This window comes from Ciconia boyciana, chromosome 2 (assembly GCF_034638445.1).
Source record: "Ciconia boyciana chromosome 2, ASM3463844v1, whole genome shotgun sequence".
Taxonomy (NCBI): domain Eukaryota; kingdom Metazoa; phylum Chordata; class Aves; order Ciconiiformes; family Ciconiidae; genus Ciconia; species Ciconia boyciana.
This window is the reverse complement of record NC_132935.1, coordinates 44,017,563-44,042,197: the sequence shown is the minus strand read 5'-3', so window position 1 is coordinate 44,042,197 and position 24,635 is coordinate 44,017,563. Positions and strand designations below refer to the sequence as shown.

Below are 24,635 nucleotides of genomic sequence, written 5' to 3'. Positions count from 1 at the left end.
ACATGCTGTCAATCAGAAGACTAGTCTGGTTTGCTGTTAAGGTGTGGGGTAAAGACAGGAGGGAAGGAGTGGAGAACTGCCTATGGCCCTGAAATATGTAGTGCTGCACCTTCCTAGGCAGCTACTGACTACACCGATAAAATGGAAATCCTGAAGCTCTCACATCAACCGTTGAATAATTTAGCATCTGTCATTTCTGAAGAAGCATAACAAAGCGCACTTGGGTGGTGCTGCTACCTGCACCAACTACAGTGCCGGTTCTTAAAGATTTCACAAGTAACAGACTGTGCGGGGTCACTAATCCAGAGAAATTGTTCCAAGTATTTAACATATGAATAGAATAAGAAATGTTTCCTTAGGGATTCCAATATGCTAACGCTCTCCACCTTCAGAAATAAGCAGAATAGTGATATTCTTATAAGGCAATTACCACATTAATTTCACTTCTGACAGCCTCCAAAAGAAATCTACTTACAAGTTTGATTATCGTTCTAAGAAAGAACTGCTGGAACAATCCTAGACACCCAGGTAGGCTTTTGGTGTGCTCAAAACACAGCTGATATGATTTTTACAACCTCACAAGAAAAGCACAGAAAGATAATAGAAGAACCACAGACAGACATTACCAACACAGACAAAAGCTGGATACTGTTACCTACAATAGTTTCTAGAAGTTTCAGCTATCAAAGGTAGCCTTCAAATACTATTTGTTTGTCTCATGAAACTGCAGTGAACATCCTTGCTCAAAACAATTTTACTGGAAGAGTCAGTAGCACCACAACAGCCCATGTCCTTGAACAATTTCTCGCTTAAAATCTTTGCATGTACTGAATTAAGACTACTCTGGCAAAGACAGGAGACTTCATATCCACTATTGTGGATTCTTCTGTCCATGCAGTCTGCAGAGACCTTGCACTAAACTCACAGTCACAGAGTCAATGGTCAATATGCTGCTTTCTGACAAGAATCTTACACCTTGAAAATGTGCAACCAAGGGTCCATAAGGCATCACTGACAGCATGTTCTACCATCTGAACATGATCAAAAGAAAACAGAAGTCCTGTTTCAGCCTTGCCTAGCAGAGGCATGGAGGGTTAGGAAGCCCTGGGATGATGCCACGCAGACACCTGCATACAAGCCCTCTTTGCGCGCAGCAAGACATCCCTGAATAATGAAGTCGTACAGAGCACGGCAAAAGCCAGTGCAGCCTTTCAGACACTGAAGCAGAATTTCTAAAGTGAAAAAGGCATCAAATTTCAAACAAAAGCAAATATATACTGTGCACCAACATCTCTATTCTCCTGTATCACTACAAAGGCTGGACAATTTCAAGTCATTATGTTTAACATTAAGAATTCCACATATGCCACTTCTGTGGCAGGGTAAGGTCCTGAATACAGAAATGTCAGTGCATGACCATAAAAAGTCAAGAAAACGTGTTCACCTAGACACATATGATAGAACCAATACGGCAAATAAGAGATTACTCAAAACTACTTTCTGTGACCACCTAGAACTAATGTTCGAGAGTGAGACAGTGAAAGCCTTTACCTGTGTGGTATTAATTCCACAGCACAGGAGATATCTGCTATTGCATATTGTAGCTATAGGCTATGTACTAATGTCAAAGCACATAAGCAAAACAAGACCTACTAACACTCACAAAAGGTTCCAAAGAAGAGCAAATGAAATGATTACTTCTGTAGCCACCAACATGTCCCACACAGAAAACAAGACCCATTCCTCACAAAAGTAGCCATAATAAACAGAGTTCTCACACACTAAGACAAAGTTTGTCATCAAATGCATAAACCAAAACAAGGTACTCCCAACCCAGTGTTCTAATCAAGGAACAACACTGAGGCTCCCTTTTGTCTTCTCTGTTTCTTGGTATTTGTGTCGCACTTTAGAAAAAGTAAATCTAAAGAAAAGAGGAAGAAGATCAGAGTAACAAAGCTGCAGATGGGCATGAGTAAACTGCCGCCGCCACCACCAGCTATTATTCTAGCAGTCAGGGCACTCACTCAGGGCTCTAATGTGCAGAGAGGCACCTGAAAGAACACCATAATTCCCATGTTATATGTATTGTGGAGACGTTCACACTTTTCAACTTGCCTGTTGATGATCCTGAATCCTCAGAGCTGGAATTAGAAATCACATGGTTCGCCTCCTAGGACAATGCCCTAAACCATTAAGTTATCACTAGATACATTTCACGGTAACCTTGCATTAAATGTAACATAAAACAGCAGAAGAGAAACGGTCAAACAGCCAGATATTCTACATGAATACCAGAAGAAAACCTTGCACAACTCAACCCATCTTGTTATATCATCACTCCAACCACTTTCTCTTAGTCTACTAGAGAGCAAAGAAATTGAAAAGCAGGATTATCTGATTCAGTAAAGTCTCCTCTTGACTTGTCCAGGTCAGCACAGCAGTCCTGACACCAAATTTAATAGCCTACTCTTATAAGTCACTGTACCCCATAGCTACAAAGAGCTACATACTTCATTGAATCAAAAATTCCTGTTTTATAATTAAACCATGGTTGAACAACATGAAGTTGAACAACTTCAAGTTACAAGTCATATCCTATCTACACAACAGGAAAGGGATGAGGCCACAAATCATCCCTTAACATCCAAGTTTTGCATCAAACACGGTTGAAAGCCAACAGACAAGCATACACGTATGTTTTATTTCCAGAATATGAACATATATATACAAGACTAAGTTACCCATACAACTTTAGTCCTAACATTTAACTTCTGAAGACAAGATCTGAAAATTTAAAAGAATATTTTTAATACAGTATGACAAACACCTGAAGAGACCTGAATAAGGCTAAGGAAATACTGAAGCACGCATTTAAAGACTTAAAAATAAGACAGGCTATTGACCTACTTGCAGCATATCATCAACCATAGTCAGAATGTACTGAACCGTCTGTTCCTTGGAGATATGAGTCATCAAGTTTATAAATGTTTTAGCACACTAGAAAAATAAGAGACATTAAAATTAATATTAGCAATTATCTTCATTCCTTTTGATAATATAAAACAGGACCTCATTAATTCACAGGTAAGCCTTACACGAGCATTGAGCACCCCAACATCTTACTCAATTGCAATAAGAGACTAATATATTTGACATTATATTACAAAGAAAATTTTCTGTCACATTGACCATTACCTTTTACAAATAGTTTTATGGCTTTCAAATTAAATAACAAGTACTCGCTAGTGAAATTCAGCAAGGTGCTTTGTTGAAAGACTGATTAGAAAAGTCTTCATGAGCATCTTTTTTCATGGCAGCGAGGAGAAGAATCAAGTAAATTGACAAAACAGCAACAAACTTAGACACAGTATAAGAAAGTTTCAGCAACTTGAATGGAGGGAGAGAAGACAGGTCACTCTTACCTGTTCACTTCCTATACCTTGTAGACAAATCTTTGTTCATATTTGAGCTGTTTTCTGCCTCCTGAACAACTCAACTCTACAGTTCTAGGAACAGATATAATAGGCTGGAACAGTCACAACACTACTTTTTACATTTCCTCCTTCCCCTTCACCACATTCAACTAAAACTGAAGGGAAAATGGAACTCTGAACTGCTACACTGCAATTATACAGCAGCATATAATGTTCACCACACATGCTTTTGCCACTATGCAAATTATGGTCCATTACATAGCAGTCACACAATACAATTTGGGGGGGGTGGGGGGGGAACAGAACAGGCTAAAATTGAAGTAGAAAAAAGAGCTGGAAAGTTTTGCGTCTTGACTGCATCTCCTACTCTTCCCCCCTGCCTCACCCAATCCTCTTGATGTCTGACATTGTCTGCTAGAACCTCAGGCTTCAAGGCTGAGATTTTACTGCTTGAAATACCATTAAAGTGTCTTTGGGCATCTTGCCTAGACTCCGTAAGCCAAATGGCATGGGTCACCTATCAATCTTACATCAGCTCTGTCCAATGCAGATGTCCCATATCTTACAGTGCCTAAAATGACACCTGTGTTTAAACAACTGAATCCACCTTAGTAGTCTGTGGGCTCTACTGCTGGAACTACATAATTGTTCAGCTAGCTAAGCAGACGTCTCAGTGGCAGTAGCTCTCATCAATAAACTATAAGGAAAAAAGGTCAAAAAAAAGTGACTCAAGTACAAATGTGCATGATTAAGTAAATTGGAATGAGGAAAGACTAGAGCTAGCTTGTCCCACAACAGAGTCAAAGTCAGATGACATTTAATAATTAATAGGTTTTTAAAAGAAAGTCCAACCTATATCTAGAAAAAAAAAAGAATCATCATAGCAAGTTTTACACTTCTTCCATAACATCTTAACTGTATACAGCCAACAATAAAATAAGAGTTGGTATGAAAATTTCCTTCCATCCTCCTCCCCGAAAGTAAGATTATTAAAAGAAAGGAAAGTTACTTGATTGCCTTCTGTTTGCAACAACTCCTGTTTTTCTTCTGGATTTCTTTTCTGTTCAAATCTTTGAATAAATTCACAGTCTTCACCTGAAATCATCTGCCCTCTGAAAAGCAAAATACAAAACCATAAGCAACACGAACAGTTTACATGGCAAGACTGGGATAGCAGGGGGGCTGCAGGGGCAGCTTCTATGAGAAAGACGGCAGAAACAGCCCCCATGTCAGACAGAGTCAGCGCCAGCCGGCTCCAGGATGGGCCTGCCGCTGGCCAAAGCTGAGCCACTCAATGACAGTGGTAGCACCTCTATGATAACATATTTAAGAAGGGGTAAAAACTGGTGGGCAACAGCAGCCAGGAGAGAGGAGTGAGAATATGCGAGAGAAACACTCTGCAGACACCAAGGTCAGTGAAGAAGGAGGGGGAGGAGGTGCTCCAGGTGCCAGAGCAGAGACTCCCCTGCAGCCCGTGGTGAAGACCATGGTGAGGCAGGCTGTCCCCCTGCAGCCCACAGAGGCAGTTAACGGTTAAGCAGATATCCACCCTGTAACCCATGGAGGATCCCATGCCGGAGCAGGTAGGCATGCCCTAAAGGAAGCTGCAGCCCATGGAACGCCCACACTAGAGCAGGCTCCTGGCAGAAGCTATGACCCCATGGAGAGGAGCCCATGCTGGAGCAGTTTTTCTTGCAGGACCTGTGACCCCATGGGGGGACCTATACTGGAGCAGTCTGTTCCGAAGGACTGTACCCCGTGGGAAAGGACCCACGCTGGTGCAGCTCGTGAAGGACTGTAACCGGTGGGCAGGACCTCATGCTGGAGCAGGGGAAGAGCATGGGAAGGAAGGAGTAGCAGAAACTAAGTGTTATGAACTGACCACAACCCCCATTCCCTGTCCCCCTGCGCCACTCAGGGTGAGGAGGTAGAGAAGTCGGGAGTGAAGTTGAGCCTGGGAAGAAGGGAGGGGTGGGGGGAAAGTGTGTTTAGATTTGTTCTTACTTCTCATTATCCTACTCTGTTTAATTGCCAATAAATTAATTTAATTTCCCCAAGTAGAGTCTGTTTTACCTGTAATGGTAATTGGTGAGTGATTTCCCTGTCCTTATCTCGACCCAAGAACTTCTTGTTGTATTTCCTCCTCCATCAAAAGGACAGGGGAAGAGTAATAGAGCTGCCTGGTGGGCACCTGGCAGCCAGCCAAGGTCAACCCACCAAACCAACCTTATTTTCTTCAATTTGATATCTCAACAGTAGTGCTATATCCCACTGTAGAACGTAAAGAGCTCCTTTCTGCAAAAGGTCTCATGTACAAAGAATTTAAAACTAATGACAGAATAATCTCTCTAAAGCCTTCCCTATGCATCGGCTCTGCTCAACAACATTCTCTAAATAATTCTTAAATTTCCAGAGGCTGAATGCAATGGTCAGTGGAAATAATTGTAAGAATTTAAATACGTACAGCTAGTACATTATGCCAAAATTATAATACATAACATGAATAATAGTCTAATCCAAGCTGAAATAAGTGCTGAAAAATAAAATTAATTGTTATTCTAAGTTTGCCATAAGCACTGAAGAGAATTTTAAGGAGTACAGAGAACTTGGTTCCTAATGTATTTTTAGCTTTCATTAGAGTTCAGCTTTTCCTGGTAGTTTAAAAACTGATATGTGTGCAAGCTCATCCAAACATCCAAGGGGGCTTGATATAGTAAATTGCTGTGGGCACCTATAAGCTAACAGATCTCTACTTGATCTTCTCTTTAACTTAATATTCAAGGGATTTGTGCCATCATCAGTGCTCTATCAGAAAGCTATTGACTCAGCTGAAAAGCTGGCAGGATATTATTGGGTTTTTGTTATAATACAAAACTTACCATCACAAGAAATAACAAAACTTGTCAAAATAGTACAGTCAGGTACTCTTCAGGTAAGAAAACTAGTTTTAAATCAAGTAGTCCTGAAAATATCCAAGACTTTAATAGGTGACTACCTTTACTCGTTAATACCAGGAGTGTTTCAGGAAAGAAGAAAATTGTGCACATCATCATCAACATAAAAGTCACAGGGGATGAAAGTATTAGACATTGCTCTGTTTCAATTATTTCCAAGACTCATCTCCTCTTACATTTCCACTGAGTCAAATGCCTCTTCCACTTTGCAAAGCTATGTAGCATGGATTCTTTTAATCCATCTTTTCCATGTTCCAGGTCAGTTTCCAGATGTTCCATGACTAGAGTTTCAATTAAAATCCTTGCAAACTTACAGGGAATGTTCACTTTTTTTTATAATTGTCTCACCTGGATTCTTGAAATACAGAAATAGAAATAAGACTTACAAATGTGTTCTTGTCTTTCCTCTTACTTAAATGGTTATGTCTTGAGGATGGCGTCATCGCAGAGTCATCTTTTTACCCATTTGCTTTTCCAGCAAAGAACGTAAGTAGTCTAGTACCACGCACACCATTTCTGTATTCTAGCTGCTTTGTAAGAAATACCCTCATATGCACTGAGGAAAGGCAGTTAAGACTTACTAGATGGAAGATTCATAAAGCCAGTGGTAGTCCTCAACTAGTTGCTACTAAAGCTTAACTAATTATAGATGAAAAAGTAATTAGCCAATGATGACCATGCTGCTACCACATGCCTTTTAGATCAACTTGTGTTCTTTCTTGACTATTAAGGATGGATTTGAGTAATTGTTGAAAGATAAGGACAATTCATCCGCCACAAATACTGGACTTAACAACCCATAACTAGAAGCCTCTCATGTTTCAATCAATGCTGGCCAAGACAGCATCCAGAGACTCCTGGATGATATTGATATAGAGTAACCAGATGAGCTGCTTGCTTATAACAGTATTGCCATTAGGAACCACTTCAAAGACTACATAAGGCAAATCCTTAATTTTTAGCTTTAATGCTTGAAAAAGCCTCAGCCCAGGAAGAGAGATGCTTCTTTACAGCCAGGCTATTAGAAGAGGTCTGACAAACGTCAAGGAAAAAAAAGCTTTCAAGCTTTTGCTTTCATCCTACATTAGACCACAGGGAAAAAAAGAAAAAAAAAAAGGTGTGGGGATTGATGTTGCCTTGAGAGTAAAAGAAGTTAGGGTTTACTCTTTATTGCTTTATAAGTGCCATTCAAAAAGACACCTTCCAAACCACACAAAACAGTTCAAGGGATTTGACAGCTTTGTAAACAAGTTGTTAATATATTATCAGGGATCTCATACATCTGACTAATAGTTTTAGTAATTTCAAATGCATTCATTTCCATTCATTTCATTTTAAAATTGAAATAATTGATTATTTAGTAAACCTTAGCAACCCGGGGGGGTGGGGGGGGCGGACACGGCAGGACACCAAAAACAAACCAACCATGAAAAATGCAGAGCAGCCTCAGACAGCTGGTACCAGCTACCATGATGATATTACCACATTTTCCTCATCCCCTCTTAAGAGAGACAGAAATTTCCCAGGACCTTTAGGCAAACAGTGCAAGTAGCCAAAGCTTCCTTCTACCCCTCTTCCTAACAGCCATTTAATTTCTTATTTTCCAGGATGTGTCTACACAGCCTTTTGTCAACAGATCAAAGTCACTCTGACTGAGCTTCAGCTGTCTGGGTATATCAGGTTTAGACCAGGATTCCTGTAACCACGTTTTAAGTCTCTGTGCCTGAGATACTAAGGCCTGCCTTTGAGAGCCTTAGCTACAGGATAGTAAACTGAAGCTGTGTAAGATTTAGAAAGCATGAATTTGTAAGGCCACCATTTTTAAAACCTCTTGGTCTCTCAAGATGATTCAGAAACTTGTGATTTGTTCTTCTATATTATACGTTTCCTCCAGCAGCTCTTGTTCCTTTTTTTGTTTGAATGATTTAACAAAAGTCATTCTGGAGGTTAGGGGGTTTTTTGTTTGTTTTGGTTTTTTTTTTTGTTTTGGTTTGGTTTTTTTAATAATTTGGGGGGGGGGGGGTCTTGTTGCATTTTAAAAAAAAACACCAAAAACTTTTGACTACATCTGAAGCAAATATGAAGCTTATATGAAGCCATCATGTCAAGGCATAATTTCTTTTATCCAGTTATCTACAGTACTTTGCACGTACCTGAAGGACATTAATCTGATCCAACTGCTTAACAGTTTTAACGTTACAAAATTAAAACAGTAAAACAAGCTGGATGTACTCTACAAGATTGGACCAAATTTAACAAAAAAAAATTAAGAACAAAAACAACAAAAAATCACACACACTACAAGTTATGAAACTTCTTTCTTTTAAGACAAGATTTTCTTTTAAAGTCCAAGATATTTAACCCACTTTAGAAGGTTCCCCCACCCCCAGGAAACTAAAATAGGTATTTTAACATGAGAATTCACAAACATATATGTAAAGTACTTGAAGACACATGGGATGCCAAGTACAAATTAGCCATCAGGTATCTCGCCTGATTAAATATGAAGTATTGTCAAATGCTGTACACAGTGCAGTAAGATGCAAGTTAAACTCTGAAACAAGTTCACTTTTCCACAGAACTCATTTACTACCCTTAGAAAGCAAAACCAAACTTGCTTCAAGCAAGCTAACGCACCCTCCAAAGGCATTCTGACACCCTGAGGCAAACACTGAAAGCAACCACGCAGTACGCAACAGCAATGCACTGTACTTTCAACTAGCAGAGGGCATCAACACTTCTAAACTGCTACAGGTCTCAAGATCCAAAGGCAGGAAAGTTTGTATGGAACTAATGGCCTCAACTGCATTTACTTTCCAGAACATAGGTAGACCTACACATCACCTTCCACTGTTCCAAGTTTTGCTACTTTCTTCTCCCTCGGACACAGACCCTAGCTGGAATTCAACACAAGGAAAGTGTAAATTTTAGCATTTAAAAAAAATATATATATCTCTTTTTCCACAGCCTAATTTTGAAGTGAGCAATGAACACAGTGGCAGACCATAATATGTACAGTTGTCATATCTAAATATCTCACTTTTGTGCCAATAGTATACACAGAAAACATCAAAAGTCAGCAGTTGTCTGTTAGCATAGTTTGACATATAGTTTACAGTTATAATCTTCAGAGATGGAATAAATAATATGCCAGTTAATCTTTAGCTTGAACTGGCTCTACAAGAGAAGTCAGGCTACTAGAGTCTGACCAACTATTAGTGAGCCATTTTACTTTTGCACTGAAGAACAGAGAGCAGAAAAGAACTTCAGAAACCTTCCTGTGTGACCCAGACTCCAATGCTGTTGTGATTGATACAATCTTTAAAGCGTCTTTATACACATACAACTGTCACAGCCAGATTTAAAAAAAAAAAAAAAAAAACACAAACCACCAAACACACCTCCATCAGAATTTCTTGTGCAGTTCTTTGAATCCAACTACATAAATACTATCTATAGTTTAAGGAACACAAATTATGTCATGCCTGAGTTGATGTGTTAACTTCAGGAAAACAAAAATCTTTCCTCTAATGTAAAAAAGTCTGAAGACTTGAAGTATGCCTCCATATATTTATATGGAAGCTTACCACACTAAATGCACACACTGCCAGAAGAGGAGCTCAAAAGAAAGCAAGAGAAGTGTCCTTCAAAATCATCAGGACCCCATCTTCCTTCTACTCTACAGACCAGAACAAACCACTCTGACCTGCCTCTAACAGGTGCATCAGAAGCAAGGAGTTTCCACTCATTAATAACATGCTTCGTTCCAGAAATGAGTCAATATAGCGGCACTAACTGACTTTTCAATAAATCCCTTAAAGCACCAGCCTCAAAAGCACCATCACATCCAAACCTGCCTGTTGCAAAAGTGACATGTCCAAAACCAGGTATAATTTTATTTCCTTTTTAGAAGCACCAAAAGTTCTGCTGATATTTTCCAACAACTAATGATAAGCAAAATCCTCAGCCAAGGAACTACAGTTATCTTCACGATGCTCCACAATCCCTCTGGCAGTACTTAAATTCATCCTTGAAACTACCTTAGCCAGACAGCCAGGCTGTTATCAGTAAATATAAGACACAAAGATTACATTTATTTCAGAGCGATAATAAACAGGACACACTGTCATTGACATACAGAGGGCACCAAGCATTGAGCAGTCTCACAACAGGATCACAAACACTCACCAGATGCACTGCACTAGCCCCCAAAACCTGGCTAACCCATCAAAGAGAGGAAATAACTAGTACATTCTTCTTTCATGGATTCCAGAACAAAACAAAATCAAATTCTACATCTAGAATCTGAGAAAGAACCATCAACCCTGCCTCCTGGTCAAAAGAAGTTCCACAGAAGTTTGCTGACAGATAAGTAAACAAAACTCGCCCATCCTTATTCAGCACCAGAGAGAGAGAACCCCAAGAATGAAGGCAAATTATAAATGGCAGACCACAAAGCACAGTCAAGCAATTAATACTACCCATGTATGCAAAATACAACTCCTTGCTAAACAGAACCATCCCCTATACTAACAAAAGCAACAGATGAATCTCACCAGCCTTATAGTCTGAACCACTAGAGAGACAGTGAAAAAGACTACCCCATATTCACTTAGATTGACGGCGTACTCTCACTTTCATCCTGAATAACTGCGAACTAGCTGTTCACTTGCCACTAGGACAGCACAGAAACAGCTGCCCAGGCTTTCCCAGGACACACTTCCTATCAGATGGGTAACAGGGCACACAGTAACAGCAAAAGCCATTTAGGTTGTTTGACAAATACTTGGTAGCTGCCACTGTCAAGTTACCACACCAACCTCGCTCTTTTGCCTGCAAAGCCACTGTAATGTCACACGGCAAACTGAACAAGGAACTGATACATCTGAAAAAATAGCCTAGAAAAAGGAAGTTTCCTCAGCAGATCAGTTCCTTAATCCAGTTTACCATGCAGATATACAATCACAAAGAGAAAAAAAATAACCCAACTGAATGAATGGAATAGGCAAGACTGAGCTACACAGCAGAGGGCAAAGCAGGTAGTAATTAATAAGATTCTACCATGTTAGCATTTCTCAGCTTGCATGTGTACAGTTTTATGACCTTATTTTAATATATATGTCCTGGTTTCAGCTGAGATAGAGTTAATTTTCTTTATACTGGCTGGTATGGGGCTATGTTTTGGATTTGTGCTGAAAACAGTGTTGATAATACAGGGATGTTTTAGTTGTTGCTGCACTAGTCAAGGACTTTTCAGCTTCCCGTGCTCTGCCAGGTGCAGAAGAAGCTGGGAGGGGACACAGCCAGGATAGTTGATCCAAACTGACCAAAGGGCTATTCCATACCACATGATGTCATGCTCAGTATATAAAGCTGGGGAAGAAGGAGGAAGGGGGGGACATTTGGAGTGATGGTGTTTGTCTTCCCAAGTAACCACTACGCGTGATGGAGCCCTGCTTTCCTGGAGATGGCTGAACACCTGCCTGCCCATGGGAAGGAGTGAATGAATTCCTTGCTTCACTTGCGTGTGCGTGGCTTTTGCTTTACCTATTAAACTGTTTTTATCTCAACCCTCGAGTTTTCTTACTTTTGCTCTTCCGATTCTCTCCCCCATCCCACCGGGGGGGAGTGAGCGAGCGGCTGTGTGGTGCTTAGTTGCCAGCTGGGGCTAAACCACAACAATATAGCATATATTTACATATCACAGATATCTGAAAAAAAAAAAACCTATCTTTTGCAAAGTGGTGTAATATTGATAATCACAAAGCCTCATCAGCATGGCTTGTACCTCTAGAATCATCAAGATTTCTGCTACTTCAGTTACAAAGCAACAAACACTGAAGTAATTTGCTATTATACATGGACCCCCTAAGTGACAATAGCAATTTACACTTTGCCAATATTCTTCACAGGTACCTGTCACGAGGAATGCAGGGATGCAAGAATCTCGTATTTCACTTCAGAGTACAAAGGACTAGTAAAAGTCTGTTCCTTCTTCCCGTTCCCTACCTCATCCACAAATCTATTTTCCTCAGCTTGTCCCTATATGCTCTCTGGACAATATTTCTCTTGCTGCTCCCAGTGCCATTATATACCTTCCAAAGTAAACTCTGAGCTTATCTGAAATGGCAGCACAGCTCTCTCCACACTGAAGTATTTGTTCCAGCTTACTCCCTGATTTACTTGTTTCAATTGCTCTCCAGCACTAGTCTTCCTTTAGTTGAGGTTCAGCTTATTTTTCTGGACTACCAGTCCAGTTTTCCTAGTACAACTTGTATTCACACATAAGGCACTTCAGCAATAGAGACAGCATACCCACATATAAGACAACTCTTACTGTAAACTTTTCTGACATCAGTACTCATCCAATAAGGATAAAATTGAGAATGGTGTTTGAATTATAAGGAGAAAAAAAATACAGTTTTACCACACATTTGTGCAAACTTATATTATTTGTTATTGCAGCATTCAGTTCACAGAAGCAGAGTTCCCTTCCTTGTAATAAAATTTTCCCCAACCATTTCCATTTAATGTAGACTTTTCCCAACTATTTTCATAGGACTAAGACAGAATGTTCCTCACTGTAACCTCATGTTCTAATGTAACCCAAAATCCCAAAAAGTCTAATACTTAAAGGGGAAGGAAAGAGAAGAAAAAAAATGTGGAAAGTTTTTACTTACTGGAGATATGACTGCCAGTTTACTTTGTTTGCCCGAACTTCAGCAGCTTTGGCAGCAATGATGTTCGTTGGGACAGCAGCATCTACAGCACCTCGGATATCCATCTTAACTGATAATTAAAATGTACCTAGAAAGGCAAGTCAGATTTGAGACCTCTTATTAAAATATTAAAGAGCAGAGTACCTGCCCAGTATGTTAAAGGAAAAAAAGGAAAATTTGTTTTCAGGTGTCCCATTCCCTAAAACCGCAGTCAGTACTTTCTGAGGAATCAAAGTTTTATACAGCATCTAAAATGTGACTTCCCTGAAACAAACAAAAATAAGCCACACCAACACACTAAAGTGTAACTAATCACAAGTTTGCTAAAATCAAAGATATCTACCATTACTAAATAACTCCCAGTCTTGTAAATTTTCAATCAATCAATTTAAGTTATTTGAATAAAGACTACTTTTATGCAATGCCCAAGTAGCCATATAGATAACAGAAGCTGTCTTCCTTCCAAATCAGGACTGATGATAAGGTTTAGAATTCAGTGCACACTTCCCTCCCCTCCCCATATATTATGATTGGTTTTGTTCAGGTATTTGTCCAAGAGTATTTAGACATTAAAAACACATGAACTACAACTTCAGAAAAGAAACAAGTTATATAAATTAAAAGCCATGTTACATGGACTAACAAGAAAATTCAAATAATCACTGTCAAGAAAGCAAACTGAAAAATAAATACGAACAGAAGCTCTTCATCAGGACACACTACATTGCCATAGACAGTGACCTTCACCACTTCTCCTTTGTCCTTCCTTTATGGTTTAATCTCCACCTGACTTTGATGCCAAAACAAGACATGTGTTTGCAGAGGCTTGAGAGCCAGCTAGAGCAGGAATTCCTTGCAACCTAAACTGCATCAAGCCTCTCCACACAGCCTGTTTCTGGACTTTTTTGGCCCCTTTTACAGAAGCATGCAAGAGCAAACTGGCACATTCTGCCCCATCCCCAACAAATATACTTCGTTTGTATGACTGAATGCAAATACGATTCTAAAAAAGGCAAAAAAAGGAACTACCCTGAACAAATGGAGCAGAACTGTCCTCCCTTGGAAACTGCTTCTGTGAGCAGAAACCCATAAAGACGACACCATTTACTATGTCCTTCAACGACCACTGTAGGTCTCCTAGCTCTTACGTGACCCAGCCAGAGCCATTCAAATACTTCCCGAGCCGCAGAGAAGGGCAGGGTCGGTAACAGCGGTTTCAGGAGCATGCAAGCTATACAGATAAGCCGAAGAAGCCGAGAGGCGCCTGGACAGAGGGGAGGAAAGACACTTGGCCCCTGTCCTGCCACTTCCTGCACAGGCTCCCAGACACGGCCGCCTCCTGAGGGGCCCGGGGAAGCCCAAACCGTCGGGGAAGCCGCGGTGCCAGGCAGAGCCCTTCGCACCGTCCCCGGCCCCACCAGAGCCCCCGCGAGAGGCCGTGCGGCAGCACGCCCCCACCCCCCCCCCACCCCCGTGGAGGGCAGGGCCCGGGGCAGCTCTCACTCACCCCAGGGGCACGCCGGCGGGTGAGGGCCGTGGAGGGAGAGGGCGAGGGCTAGGGCTGCGGCCGCCCCTCAGCAGGCCCGGGGAGCCCGCGCACCCGAAAGCCCCACCGCCGCCCTCCGCAGCGGCCCCACAGCGACCGCAGTCATGTGACGCCGCTCACCTGACCGCGACGGCGGCCGCCGAGGGACAACTCACCCCCAGCGCGCCCCGCCCCCACGCCGAGAGCCGCGAGCCGCGCGGTGGGCGGGGCTCGCGGGCGCCCCCTCCCCCCCGGCGGCCGTTAGAGCGCGCGCTCGGGCAGCTGCGCGGCTGAATAGGGCTGTGGTATGCGTTATTAGTCGTGTGTATGCATGGCTGTACGTATTTAATTGTATATACGTATTTAGAGTACATGTTTATATACACGCACACACATACACAGAGGTGTACGATTTTATGTGGGGACCTAATCCCGTACCGAGAGGGCCGATGGCAGGACGCAGCGCGTCGGTGCCCACCCGTGCTATTTGCTGACAAGAAACGGCCCAGTGTTTCCACAGAGAGAACAGGAGGCTGGCTGGGAAGGGCTGAGGCCTTCCCCTCGGTCCTGCCCCTCAGCGCAAGCTCCTCCGGGCCTCCCAGGGAGGGCCCCGCGGTTCTCCCCTGCGCCGCGCCAGGGCGAGGGGCCACCAAGCGCGGGAGGGAGCCCCGGGACGGGAAGGGAGGGAGATGGCAGGCAATGCCCCTGCCGCTGAAAGGCCTCCTTGGGCTCTGCATTTTTTTTCCAGCACGCAGCATTTTGGTTGACAGCCACCTGAATATGAGCCAGCAGTGTGCCCAGGTGGCCAAGAAAGCCAATGGCATCTTGGCTTGTATCAAAAATAGTGTGTCCAGCAGGACTAGGGAAGTGATTGTGCCCTGTACTCGGTGCTAGTGAGGCCACACCTCGAATACTGTGTTCAGTTTTGGGCCCCTCACTACAAGAGAGACATGGAGGTGCTGGAGTGTGTTCAGAGAAGGGCAACGAAGCTGGTGAAGGGTCTGGAGAACAAGTCTGATGAGGAGCGGCTGAGGGAACTGGGGTTGTTTAGCCTGGAGAAAAGGAGGCTGAGGGGAGACCTTATCGCTCTCTACAACTACCTGAAAGGAGGTTGTAGAGAGGTGGGTGTCGGTCTCTTCTCCCAAGTAACAAGCCATAGGACAAGAGGAAATGGCCTCAAGTTGTGCCGGGGAGGTTTAGATTGGATATTAGGAAAAATGTCTTCACTGAAAGAGTTGTCAAGCGTTGGAACAGGCTGCCCAGGGAAGTGGTTGAGTCACCATCCCTGGAGGTATTTAAAAGATGATTGGATGAGGTGCTTAGGGACATGGTATAGTGGTGGGCTTGGCAGTGTTAGGTTTACGGTTGGACTTGATGATCTTAAAGGTCTTTTCCAACCTGTGCAATTCTGTGATTCTGTGATTTTCTTGCTTTCTGCCTCTCATGCTGCAACGGGGCAAGTTTGCTCTTTCCTACAGCTGGAAAGCGGATAGGTGTTCCCGGGCCCCCTGCTCCTGGCAGTGAGCTCTGCCTGCCTGTGCCACCTTGCACTGCGCTGGGTCCCACAGCCTGCTGTGTCACACCACTCCCTCGCCTCCTGAGCTGCTCCGCTATGTGCGCCGGGGACACAGCGTTTCGTTCTTCCCAAATCGTGTCTCAGTGGGAGATACACCCTGCACAACTTCTTCCTTTTTTAAAAAATGGCCTGTGTATGTTGGGCTTTGTCTCTGTAAGCGAAAGGAGCAGGAAACTTGCCAGAGTAAAAGCCCAAGTGTTTCAGAAACCACAGGCTTAAACTTCCATGTTTCCGAAAAAAGACTTCTCTCTGTCTTCAGTTGCTGAGTGAAGTTTTCCAGTCATACTGTGATGAAGTGCACAGGCATACCACTCCTAGTCAGAAATGATCCTGAAGGGTAATTCTGCTAACACATAAGGAGGAAAGGCAGAGAAAAGAGAAACAGGTCAGAGCGTTGTGTGTGTGAGCAGATCAAGACAGCCAACGTAAGGCTAGCCTAGAGATGTGTACAGTTAACTTTTGATTTTGCTAGGGTCTCTGTATTTTCCATTTAGAGGATACACTGTTCTTTAAATTACACCTGGCCAGTACCTTTATTAGTGCTTTTTAACTCAAGGAGGGTTTTCATTACTGTGCCACTGATTAATTATACTTCCTCCATAAGAATTTTTCCTTTAAAATGGATCTTTCTTCATACCACAATAAAACCGTTGATTTCTTGATAACATGACCACTGAGCCTCAATCCCAGACACAGTCCAAGTAACAGCATTTGCATTTCTTTATGCTTTAGCAGAAGAAAACTCTCTAAGCCGTGTGCACACTCTGTGTCAACTAGTCTGTAACAAACACATCCATTAATGTGATTCTGTGGATTACCGAGCACATGGGGCTTTGAGGTTTAATCTAACATATTTGTGTTCTTGCAGGTCTCTTACATACAGTGATAATAAATGCTTGCACAGCTCCTGATCTCTAGCATAGAAATCTCTACACAATCTTGAATAAAAATCTGTTACTTTGAAAGTTTATTTGAATCTGATTTTTATGTCAGGGCCGAGAGACAGAATTTGTCCTTATTTTAACCAGTTCCTCTTTTATGAGTGTTTGTAACTCCTGTCCCGTGGCATTCTGCATTTCCTGCTTATGCTCTGCCTTTTTATGGCATGTCTCACTCACCGCTCTTGTTTTGAGTCCAGCAGCAGGCACCTGGAATAAACATATTCACCTTTTCCACAGCCATTTCAAACCACATTACCAATGATGATACATATGGCTCTACTCATTTTGTAAAGAAACCAAAGGAGAAAGGGCTTACAAGGTAATCTGAACAAGGGTTGAAGCTTTGTAAATGGGATTTGCAGAATGAAGGCATCAAAGGCCTGTACAGTGATCCTACAAGCTACCATTCAGCCCTTACCTCAGCTGGAGGCACGTCAGGCTTTCCTTCCATGAAACTTCCTCAGTTGTCCACAATGATACTTCTGCCCAAACCCCAAACTGTCCCAGCACTGACAACACTGACGACTTAGTGCCTTCTCTTACCTAAGCCAGGTATGGTATTCTTCCACCTTCACCCTTCCAAGCTCAGTCCAATAGTTGTTCTCAGAGTTTAATTAAACCCATGGAAACTGGATCAGCACTTCTGAATGTGCAGTTCCAGCTGCCAGTTTTAAGACACAAATAGTGTTGTTCCCCAGCATGTGCCCCTATGTCTAGCAAGGTAATGACCTGAATACTTGTGTAGGCATGGAAAGACATTTTTTCTGCTGGGGATCACCTATTTCAAGCAAATCATCCAAAACACTGGATTGCAGTCTACCTTGCACAGCATATTTCTCCCACCCCTTTAGCACAGTTGTGGCTTTACCCAAGTACTCTGGCTGAACCCGAGTACAAGTATACACAGGATTGTGGTTCTCTCACTTCTAGTCCCTGCTTCCAGTATTGTTTCAGTACTTTATAGTAAGCAGAGAAAAATAAATTCATGGTTTCAATTTGGTGCCCAATGTGATCTCTTATTTGAAGCATGCATTAGGTCATCAGTGGTCCTTTTTTTTCATAGCAGGTTATTTTTTTGCCTAATTGCACCACCTGCAAGAGTCTGGCACCATCCATTCAGTCTGGCTAAAAGAAGACAGATTGCTATTTGCAGTTAAAGTTTTGATACTACGGCAACATGGTCATTTTTCTATAGAAAGAACTTTGAAAAGCTGTGATTTGGCACGTTGACTTCATCATAAATGGCAGACTCCGGCTTTACTATTCATTTCACAGGCGGTTGAGAGGCTACAGTAAAAAATATTTTCCTGTAACTTTTCTGTAACCTTGGAGAGAGGCGTAATGGCTGAAAGTATGCATCTACTGAATTAACAGAAAGAGAAAAGCAAAGAGAGGAGAAATCATTGTAATAGTAATTACATTATTTTTTTAACCGGAGTTCCAGGGGGCATTTAAGGAACTACCAAACAGTAAACATGACATCTATGCCAGGCAAGCTAATAGAGTCTCTAGCAGAGGAATCAAATTAGTGAATACAATGTACCATATTAGAGAATGCAAACAATATATTGTTCTTGAATATATCTATATAATAATATACTTAATTTACATATTCTTCTATGCCATGTAAGGGAATAAATGCAAAACATTAACAAAAAGTCACTACAGTTTTGTAAGGGACAGTCATGTCTCACACCTCTGCAGGAGTTCTTCGTGTGTGTGGACAAGGTTGGTACAGGTAGACTCCATCCACTTGGATTTATTTCCAAGAGGCATTCAATGAGATGCATCTGCAGGTGCTCTTTAAAAAAAAAAAACAACTCTTCTGGGTTGAAAGGAAAGGTCTGTGCATTGATTCATAACTCTTGAATGAGAAAAATACAAAAGGAAGGAAGAAGTGATCAGCTTTCACAGTGCAGAAGGGTCTTCAACAGAGTGCAAAACGCATCTGGCTGGAGTCTGTGCTGTTCAGCACACTCAGAAATGTTTGAGAAAGGAGGTAAATCATGTAGTGAAAACTTTGCCAATGATAGTGCTACTCCTTTGACAAGTGCACAGTTAAACTGTGAACCACCTTGCCAGAGGATGGTGGGTATGCTACAGATTTACATGCATTCTTATCCCCCGTCTGTCAAACACCTGGGCACATCTGAAAATTTTCACTCAGTGTGCGTCCCATGAGGCACTCTCTGTGTTAAGGAACTTCATTGCATTGCAAGGGTAGGCTTTGATAAAGAAAAACATTATATAGTCATTACAGGAACCTGTCTCGTGTGCTTATCATCACTATGACAGCAAGAGGCGATCCTCAGCAACCAGTACAAACCCATCCTGTGTCATCAGCTTCAGAGAGCACCTCGTGGTGACTTATTCATGTTGGCTGATTCTCTGAACTGGGTCTTGCTAAAGGTTATGATTGGAAAAGTGCTATGCTCCTATTTTTTGGTAAGCATCTATCCTTTAGGATTCAGGTGCTGCAAAATAATTCTGATTTAGCTAATTTTGGTCACGTCAGTGCTTGTCCATTAACTCCTGGCAGTGCAGCTTCCCTTGAAGTTGCTATATTTAGATGACTTTATTGATGTGTGAAACAGAGAGAGAAAAACGAAAAGCATATCAGCATGCAGGAATAAGTCATCAATTGCCTGGATCACAAAGAATAAAAATGTTCAATAGTTTAATACTAGAAAAATGAATGCACATGAGTCATCCTCACAGTAAGACTACAGACAGCTGGATCGTGACAGTATTTTTCTGTTCTCCTTTCCTTCTTGTAATAAGAACAATGTATCATTGTCTCTCATATATTCTGCAAATTACAGAAGTGTTTTGCACACCTGCCATTTAACCTTTCAACATTTTGTACACCACCTGGGTGTCTCCTGAACGTCTGTACAAGTTTTTAACATGTATAGAAGAAGTGGCTTTGAAAGTTTATCTAAGCAAAACATACTCAGAAGGTCAGGAAAAGCGAACACACTTCTCTAATTCACAAAGTATTATTGACAAATAAAAAATTAAAAATGGCAAAATTTGTAAAAGAGGACATTTTCAAAGTGGTACCTATACACTAGCAAAGCACAGGGACTAGCCTCACCTTTAAGAGCAACCATTCCTAAAATAAGGACTTCGTTTTACCCTAAGGTTATTCATCCAAGGGTTCAGATCAGATCTTCTGAGGGCTCAAGCTTCTACTTTTCCAAGGCTTAAAACCCATCCTCCCCGGGCAAGGAGCAGTATGTACATGGCATGAAAAGGGATGGATGCGAGCTGTAGGTGTGGGCTTCTTAGCATGGCTTCTTTCAGCAGGAAGCCCCTGTGGGTGCTTTGCAGGAGTAGGATGTGTTTCTTCTATCACAGAACTAAGCGCAAGGTGCACTTGGTCAGCAGACCCTAAATTAAACCTGTTACTTTTTGGCAAAGGAGATTCTCTAGCAGGCGAGAGGCAACAGCAGAGAAAAAGAAATAAAAAAGAAATAACTATGATTCAGGTCTGCTTGTGCATTGCGAGAGGGAAACATTAGAGGGAATCTAGCTGGTTTGGTAATGTATGAAACCTGAAGCCTTTTTGAGCATCGGTGGCTAAGTCCATACAACACTAATGTAAAGTAGGAGGGTCTTCGTTTTCTAGATAAACCGAGGCAGAGAAATATGAAGAAACTAGCTCAAGGTCACATGAATGGGGAAAACCAAATAACATGTTGTTGTAAATCTAAAATATTCCTTTCCCCAAAGCACTACTCCACAGTATGGAAGACAATACTGCAAATAAGAAATGAACCTACAATAATCTGTCTCTAACGCAAGGTGAGAAGAAATATATCAGAATGTGCCCATCTTTGCATCTTCCAGCACCTTATCGCATACACTATGTCTTAAGGCCTGAAGAGAAAGACTGCTGGTTGTCTCCTAGAACATATGATTTGCTCTTCTTTTCCACTGGTGGAAATTGTGTGCGTTATCTCTAAATTTCAGAATAAAATAGAGCTAATGATTTAAATACTTGAATATTTTGTATTTTATATGTTTATTTATTTATTTATGATCTTGGATATCTATTTCAACCACAGATAAGAAAAAGACAGTCACTGATTTTCTTAGTCCTGTTGATGCATTTTAGCTAAAAAACTTCACATCTGAGGTGCTCCTGTGGGCTTTTTAGTGGTATGGAACAAAAGAGCACAGTGGCTTTTGAAAAATTTCATTAGACATCTAGATATGTCTTTAGGTGCCCAAATTATCAAATTATTTGATATTGCAAGGAAGTATAAAAATTACTCACATACTGGAGCAAATCCTAATTATTTCTGATGACCCACTGATACACAACTAACTTCTTATCCTGGAGAGAAAATGCTGTGACATTTTTAACTTTTGAATGGACTCAACTTATTTTACAATTCTGGTTTCTCCTTATCTTCATCTCATGGGTTTCCCATTTAATCCATCTCTCCCAGCAGATTTCTTGTTTGCCTCACAGGCATCAGGGAGGACCTGTGGGACAGAGGAATGGGGGACTCGAGATTCTTTCCTCTCCTGTCTAAGGGTGGAGGGTTGTCACGGAAGAGGCTTGTCCTGGTTTTGGCTGGGATAGAGTTAATTTTCTTCCTGGTAGCTGGTAGAGTGCTGTGTTCTGGATTTAGTATGAGAATAATATTGATAGTACACTGATGTTTTAGTTGTTGCTAAGTGGTGTTTACACCAGTCAAGGACTTTTCAGCTTCCCAAGCCCTGCTGCGTGCACAAGAAGCTGGGAGGGGGCACAGCCAGGACAGCTGACCCCAACTGGCCAAAAGGATATGCCATACCATATGACATCATGCTCAGTATAGAAACTGGGGGGAGTCAGCCGGGGAGCTGTGATCGCTGTTTGGGGACGGGCTGGGTGTCGGTCAGTGGGTGGAGAGCAGTTGCACCACTTGGGGTTTTTTTGGTTTTCCCTGGGTTTTGTTCCTCTCTCTCTCTCTCTCTTGTTGTTTTCCTTTTCATTACAATATTATTATTATTATTGTTGTTGTTGTTGTTGTTGTTACTATATTTCAATTATTAAACTGTTTTTATCTCAACCCACGAGTTTTCTTACTTTTGCTCTTCTGATTCTCTCCCCCATCCCACCAGCTGGGGGGAGGCTGAGCGAGTGGCTGGGTGGTGCTTTGTTGCCGACTGAAGCTAAACCACAACAAGGCTTCCTTTCAAGGAAACAGAAGTGACTTTTCAATGTGAGGAGATATGGAGTGCTTCACTGGACATTTTTTGTGAGTAATTATAGCAAGATTGGCCCACTGTGAACAGGATTTTTACTGCTTCATCTGTCTTTGTTTTCTTCTCTTATTTTATCTTCATTTTAGTGTCTGTGTCATGGTGGGAGAACATTATTCTGTGAGTACTTTTTTAAACAAGTAAATCCTGCTTCCTGCAACCAGTATAGACTTACCTGACTTCTAGGTCATAGAACTTGGATCATTTTTCTTTTAAATTAATCAGATCATGGCCTAAAGGATCTGGTAAAGCTAATACACCACAATTTTGCAACCGTCATACCAGGCAATCTTCTGCTTGCTCCACCACCTCTTTGAAATTAAGTTTTGCATGCTCAGTTAGGGAACCACACATATATTATCCTCAATAGGAGTGGTGTTTTCGAAAAAAAATAAACTAACATTTTATTGTAATAAATACATCTTCAATTTTTTTTCCCTGGTAGAATGGAACAATGCTATATTGTGAGAAAATTGGAAGTAAAGTACTGTGCAGAGACAGGAACAGAAAGGCCAGTGCAAAACTGTTTATAGCCTTGAGAAATAAATGCAGCTAGGGTTAAAATAGTAAAATACATTATTTTAGGGAGTAGGAACAAGTGTGTCTGTCTCATGAACATGCATTTCTGTATTGAAAGCTGGAGGCTCTCAGAGTCTCCAGCCCCTCTTTGCAGTCTACAGTATCTCTCCTCTCACCGTCAATCTCTGCTGCTTTGTGCCAACAGCTCTTGTCTGGACAAGGGGGTCTGCACCTGAATGTGTAGGAGTACTCTCCTCTGGGAAATTGCTGCAGTACCAGGTGAAATAAAGCCCACCTCTGGGTTAAAATAATAATAATTTAAAAAAAACAGTAGACCCTCTAAGTTCATGCTCTCTCACAAGAAAAGGCTAGGTCAGAGCAGTAGCTTCTTCAAGGAAAAAGGAAATGCTGGGCTACCCAATGCTGCTGACAGTAAGCCTGCTAGAGGACAGAAAAGAAGGTGGTTACCTAAACCTCAGCAGTAACTCTGCCGAAGTCAGACTTATTACCAGAGCTTATGCAACAGCTTTCTTACTATACAATGACTTCTAGTGCAATTCAGCTTGTCAAGCCAAATGCTGGAAAAAGTGTTCTCTCAGTGTTCTTCATTTTTCTCCTCAGCACTTACTGAGTTTCTCTGAAAAAAGACAGAGATGTGACCAAGGTACCTCTTCTCACAAGAGATGCTATGGGGGCAGATGGCATTATATCTACTTTATATCTACAATGCTGATTTGTCAAAACTTTTGACTCCTGGCAGAAAAAAAATGTTGGTTTAGACATATTTTTCAACTTGGAAAAAGGTGTTGTAAACTTTCAAAATAGATAGAATATCCCATCAGACACTTTTAAAATGGAAGCTCTCTTGGCTCCCCATTTATAGTAACTTCTCATTTGGAAGTTTCAGCTAACTCTAATAAAAATACTAGCTTAAAATATAAAATTATTAAAACTGGAAGTATTTTGAAATGATGAATAAATTACAGATTGATTCTTTTCAGTGCACACTAACATATGTATGAGTTTGACTTTCTGCTGTCTTCAGGATAAGATGTTTTAAAAGGCTCCCAAATGTTTTCCCACACAAGGAACACGATTATTTGCTTAGCTCTCATTGCTAATGACCAGAACTATAAACAATGTTTACATAATTATTTGAATGAAAATTTCACAATAATTTAATATTCCTCCTAATTTTTCTGTATTTCTCCCACCTGTATTTCAAAAAGCACAAAAAATAAATAACGAGTAAATGTTGACAAACAGAAGGCAAAAGCCTGGCAGCCCTCTATAAAGCTAAGAGAAATAATCTATTAATAATCTACCTGGAGTCTTAGTCTTTATATTTAGTTTGCCTCTATCCTCAGACATGGCTGCTGCTCATGTGGTGTTTTCATTGGGGCTGGAAGGATTACCAGCAGACCATCTGTTCAGTCGGTGAGAAAAAACGTGATTGACAGGTGCCACTGACCTAAGACAGACATCTCCATTTGGTGCTGCCTGCAGAGTATAACTACATGCTGAGTTGCTTCTTCCTTCAAGTTGTAAATGAAATACATTCACTCTGCGGAGATAAAATATGTTTCGTGATTGTTTCAGCCTGTTTCTCTGACATGTATTCAACCACTATGTGCCTGTCTTCCTCCTTTCCAACTTAGTAAAACCTACAAAGTCATAAATCTAATCTCTAAGCTGGCACGATACTGAG

General features: G+C 41.5%; 1 protein-coding gene across 1 annotated transcript in view; it reads right to left on the bottom strand.

The window, feature by feature from the left end:
* Positions 1 to 14,784, bottom strand: part of ATP6V1H (ATPase H+ transporting V1 subunit H) — a 50,671-nt gene extending 35,887 nt beyond the window's left edge. The window contains exons 1-4 of the mRNA XM_072852487.1: positions 14,615 to 14,784; positions 13,069 to 13,195; positions 4,444 to 4,546; positions 2,908 to 2,997 (exon numbers count right to left, since the gene is read on the bottom strand). Of these exons, the coding sequence (XP_072708588.1) occupies positions 2,908 to 2,997; positions 4,444 to 4,546; positions 13,069 to 13,172 (297 nt within the window). The 5' untranslated portion in view covers positions 13,173 to 13,195; positions 14,615 to 14,784. The remainder of the gene's footprint in view (positions 1 to 2,907; positions 2,998 to 4,443; positions 4,547 to 13,068; positions 13,196 to 14,614) is intronic.
* Positions 14,785 to 24,635: the final 9,851 nt, after the last annotated feature.